Below are 5,544 nucleotides of genomic sequence, written 5' to 3' on the forward strand. Positions count from 1 at the left end.
GGCCAGCCCCCAAAACGAGATCACAGGATCAAAAATACAATCCAGGATGTCTAATACAATAGTAAAAAGTCCTATTTATAATAAACTAGCTACTAGGGTTTACAGAAGTAAGTAATTGATGCATAAATCCACTTCCGGGGCCCACTTGGTGTGTGCTTGGGCTGAGCTTGAATGTTACACGTGCAGAGGCTCTTTCTAGAGTTGAACGCCAGGTTGTAACGTATTTCTGGCGTTCAACTCTGGTTTGTGACTTGTTTCTGGCGTTTAACTCCAGACAGCAGCGTAGAACTGACGTTCAACGCCCTTTTACGTCATCTAAACTCGGCCAAAGTATAAACTATTATATATTGCGGGAAAGCCCTGGATGTCTACTTTCCAACGCAATTGGAAGCACGCCATTTTGAGTTCTGTAGCTCCAGAAAATCCACTTTGAGTGCAGGGAGGTCAGAATCCAACAGCATCAGCAGTCCTTCTTCAACCTCTGAATCTGATTTTTGCTCAAGTCCCTCAATTTCAGCCAGAAAATACCTGAAATCACAGAAAAACACACAAACTCATAGCAAAGTCCAGAAATATGAATTTAACATAAAAACTAATGAAAACATCCCTAAAAGTAACTAGATCCTACTAAAAACATACTAAAAACAATGCCAAAAAGCGTACAAATTATCCGCTCATCAATGCCGTGATTCGTGTGTTGAATAGTTTTAGATCTTCTAAGGCAGGAATGACTTAAAGAATAGAAAGGAAACATACAAAAATGGAAGGAAAGCACAAAACGGAGTTTTTGGAGAAACTGGCAGTGACGCGATCGCATGGACGACGCGACCGCATGCCAGCGCGAAATGGCAGTAACGCGACCGCATGATTGACGCGATCGCGCGCCTTGAGCGAAACGCATATGATGCGGACGCATGACTGAAGCGACCGCGTGATAGAGGCCACGCACCAGAAACTATAGAAAACGCTCCTAGAGATTTCTGAAGCCCTTTTTGGCCCAAATCCAAGTCCAGAAGGCACAGATCAGATGTTATGAAGTGGGGGAATGCATCCATTCAAGGGAGAGTCTCCAATTAGTTAATTTTCATGATTTAGATGTAGTTTTGAGGGAGAGGCTCTCTCCTCTCTCTTTTAGGATTTAGAATTAGGATTTCTTTTGCTTTCAGGATTATCTCTTTTTATCAGGTTCAATATTCCTTTTTAATTACTTATTTTCTCAATTTAATTTATGAATTCTTCTATGTTACAGATTATTCTTTGAATTAATGTTATTTGAGGTATTTCAGTTTATGATTGCTTTCTTTTATTTATGTTACTGTTGCTTCCAATCTGAAGACATTTTTATTCCAGTAGATTTACTTTTTTTCCCTTTTGGTCTTGGTTAAGAAATCAGTAACTCAGGAGTTATCAAACTCAACATGATTGATAATTGTTATCTTTGCTAATTGAATTGAACTTTAATAATCCCAATCTTTCCTTAGGGATTAACTAGGATTTGAAGATCAAACTAATTAGTCGCTTGACCTTTCTTTGCTTTAAGTAAAGGCTAACTAAGTGGAATTAAGATTCAATCTTCATCATCATTGATAAGGATAACTAGGATAGGACTTCCAATTTCTCATACCTTGCCAAAAGTTTATTTTACAGTTATTTATTTATTTTACCTGCCATTTAAATTACGTGTTCCTCATCTTCAAAACCCCACTTTACAATCTTCATAACCAATAATAAGAACATACTTCCCTGCAGTTTCTTGAGAAGACGACCCGAGGTTTAAATACTTCGGTTATGAATTTTTAAGGGGTTTGTTACTTGTGACAACCTAAACGTTTGTAAGAAAGGTTGATTGCTTGGTTTAGTAACTATACTTGCAATGAGAGTTTACTATAACTTCTAAACCATCAATCTTCAGTTCTTCAGTTCCATCCGTCGTTGATTGCAAACCAAGGATCCAACAGGGCAACTTGGCATATGACTCTTCCCAATTCCTGTAGATCTGTGGAACTGCCTTCTATTTTTCCATCCAAACCTTCCTGTAGCTAGGCCTGAATCCGTAGGTTACTTCAGTAGCTTCCTGCAATACTTTTATCATAACTATTGCATCGGATCTAACCAACGTAAAGATCCTCGCACAAATGACATGATGATCAAGCTGTCGGTGATCGCTCGAAATCGATGTAGCCAAGCAAGTATGAGGTCAGTTGTACCTTCTAACCTCCCAAGTACTCTTTCATTGCCAAAGTGTGATGCGAATCAACCACGTGAAACCTTTACCGAACTCCTTGCATTTCCTATGATACTTGAGATTATCTGACTCTGTCACCCTGTACTCAACTCTACGATAGATGCTATAATCCTTTATGCTCAACATAGCTTCCTCCTTAGTTTGGAAAGATTGGCCAATTCCGCAGAAGAATTTTCCTCATGTAAACCTTGACCCCCAAAGGAAGGATCTATGTCCGGTTGCTAGCCGACGGCTTCTAAGTTCAGTATTGAGAAATGTGGAAGACGTTACTGTGTCCCGGAACTGGATAGCTCCTAATGTGTAGGTGGGTTCCTCAGAGTTTCCTCATCACTGTCCCCCACGATGTGAGCAGGCTCTTTGTTCGAATCATCCTCTCGCATCGCATTTTCAATCCCATCCAGTTCACTGTCACCTAAAATACCCAGAATCATACGAAGTGACCTAGCTATTACAACTGCAACAGATGGAGGATCAGCCAACAAACAACCAGGTGCAACGACAGGCATCAAGGTAGAAGCACCCCATCGTAATCGATTGAGGATTCAACGCTAATGCCCCAAAACTGTGGACACCATCTTCCAACTTGGCATACAACTCATGTATTCTCACTTTAGGAAAACTATGCCGATAATGAAAGAAAACCTGCATATCTTTGTCCGACCCTATCACAAATGTTTCATACTTCACACCAGTTGATACAACCGCAATCGAAATCTTGTAGAACAACTTTTCACCCACTTGGTCTCACACAATCCCGTCTTCTACAATATACTCATTTTTAGCTCTGATAACGTATTTGTTGACCGAATAAAAACACTCACCAATTTTTTGTCAGTGAACTTAACGCCGTGCCTTTTGCTTTTTTGAATTTTTCCAAAGCAATGGACTACAACCAAAAAACTCTCCTCACTATCCATTTATAAATTTGTGAAAATGACAATCTACTACTATACCACCCCCTCCTGCTTGGTATTTATAGACATTTCTAACCAAACAAAAACCACTATAGCGTGGCGCGATTTCCTCAATGTGGCATTTGTGAAGAAACTGTTGTAGGGGTGCCGCGATTTTTTCTTAGCTCAATTCCTTCGGAAACCGCTACAAGGTGTAGCAATTTCTGCTCACATGCAACTCAACGTAAATCACAATATCCTGTAGCGGTTTACGTGCAAACCATAATCTACTATATTTCTATTGCGGTTTATATAGAATTATAAAAGTTACATTTACGTTTTTAATGTATAAAAATTGTATTATGGTAATATTCATTTTTCAATCCATTTATTTCGGTAACTTGCCTTTTTTTAATCTTTAGCCAAATTATAAATTAATTAACTAGAAAGGTTTATTTATTTAAAGCTCAAAGGAGAAGACTAATAAGCTGCCAGAATCAAAATCAATATTGCAAAGTTGTCGTGTTGGGCGAAATTTTTCTCTTTTATTTGATAACCATGTTTATGAAAGTTACATGTTTCGTTTTATACAAAATTTAACAGAAAGTGAAATATGAGTAATTACTACAATAGTTTCTTACTTTCTTCAGATTTCTCCAGTACACTAATTTAAGAAAAATTGTTATAAAATTGACTTAAGTAGTTATGTAAAAAGAAACACAAATTAAATGCCAAACAAGTTGACTTGTGAGTTGTGAAGCAGGAAAATCTATAATTTCCACAAGGCTCTCGTGATTGTGGAGGCAAGCAAGCAAGCAAGCAAGCAACAGCCAACAGCCAACAGCCCCCCGGAAACTGCACGGTCCCTACCAACAAACTAATTGTCATATCCTTATTCCTTAATATTCCACAATCCACACTTCTTATAACTACTTTTCTCTCTCTCTCTCTCTCTCTCTCTCTCTCTCTCTATTTTCTTCTTCCATCACTCTACTCCATCTGCCCCTATTTCTTCCTCCTCTAATATTGTTACCAATCTATGATATGTTCTATATTTATTATGACCATGACCACGGCAGTGGCACCACAACCCTCCTCTCCTTCAACATCTTCTATGCTATTGGAAATCAGTGTCATATCAATAGAAGGCCTCAATAACTACACTTCATTTTTATGCCCCACCATAAGGCCCTTCATCACAATCACCAGGCTCCCAACACAACCTCATGTAGCTGCAGTGGAAAGCGGTGGTGGGTTAGGGTTAGGCCCAACATCGTTTCGCGTGGCGGTGGATCCAACCTTCTTTTCGGATGGGTATTCATGCCTATACCTTCAGCTATTCAACAAGAGGAGGATTGTGGGCCCGGCCCAACTCGGATGGTGCGTGATTCCACCTTCCGACATTTGCATCCTTCCACCCGCTTCTGTTAGCTACCTAAGTTACCGGCTACGGGCTACAGACGGTTCCAGGGGACATGCTATCATCAACATCTCTATCAGATTGGATAGGCTTCCAATTCCATGGGCAGAAACGAGTGTGGACGCGTGTCACACTGTTATTGGCATACCTGTTACAGCTGTTCGGAGAATTGCCCAAGGTGATTGTGCAGCCAACACCCACACACCACGATGATTTACATGTATATATATATATATATATATATATATATATATATATATATATATATATATATATATATACTTTGTTTTTTATCTTTGGTGCTTGTAAAAGTCTTATTTTAATTTTGTTTAAACGATTTTCAAGTAGTTTTATGTACTTGTAAATTTGGATGTCAGTACACGATACTTATACTTTGAATTCCATGTGCCAATATTGCTAGAGACTAATTTTATTCACTTTTACAATTTTTTTATTGAAATTACAAAAATATTATATCATACCAAAATAACGAATTGCTAAACTTTGTATGACATAAAATTTATTTAACCTTGATGATTATGCGTGTTTGTAAAATAAATATTTAAAGAATTCGAATACATAGAACTTTTTAATTACCCAAAAACAAAGAAAAAATTGGAGGAAAAATCAAGAAACAAGTGGACAAGCGACAATTTGATTTGGAAAGTTGTATGGCACTCTCTTATGAGTTGTATGCATGCGAAATGATGCAACTCTTGATGGATGTCCCTACGTGGTCACGTAGAGTCGGACGGTGAAGTCTGGTTTAAAAAAATATTATTTAATTAAATTTATATATTTAAATATTTTTTAAATAATTAATTTAAAAAGTTATTATTTTTAATAATATGATAATATATAATTATATATTTGTGTAAATTATTTTATATTATTAATATATAAAAATTAAATTTATATTTATGTTATATTTTTATTTTTATATTAAAATAATTGATAAAACTAAGAGAAAATAATTTGTTATGCCA

At 37.1% G+C, this 5,544-nt stretch overlaps 1 protein-coding gene across 1 annotated transcript; it reads left to right on the forward strand.

Moving 5' to 3' along the window:
- The first annotated feature begins 3,851 nt into the window (after window positions 1-3,851).
- Window positions 3,852-4,853, forward strand: LOC107634584 (uncharacterized). Its single transcript, XM_016338014.3, has one exon. The coding sequence runs from the start codon at window positions 4,178-4,180 to the stop codon at window positions 4,769-4,771; it is 594 nt and encodes a 197-aa protein (XP_016193500.1). The 5' UTR covers window positions 3,852-4,177; the 3' UTR covers window positions 4,772-4,853.
- The last annotated feature ends 691 nt before the right edge of the window (window positions 4,854-5,544 follow it).

The sequence above is a fragment of the Arachis ipaensis genome, chromosome B3 (assembly GCF_059453495.1).
Source record: "Arachis ipaensis isolate K30076 ecotype BB chromosome B3, ASM5945349v1, whole genome shotgun sequence".
Taxonomy (NCBI): domain Eukaryota; kingdom Viridiplantae; phylum Streptophyta; class Magnoliopsida; order Fabales; family Fabaceae; genus Arachis; species Arachis ipaensis.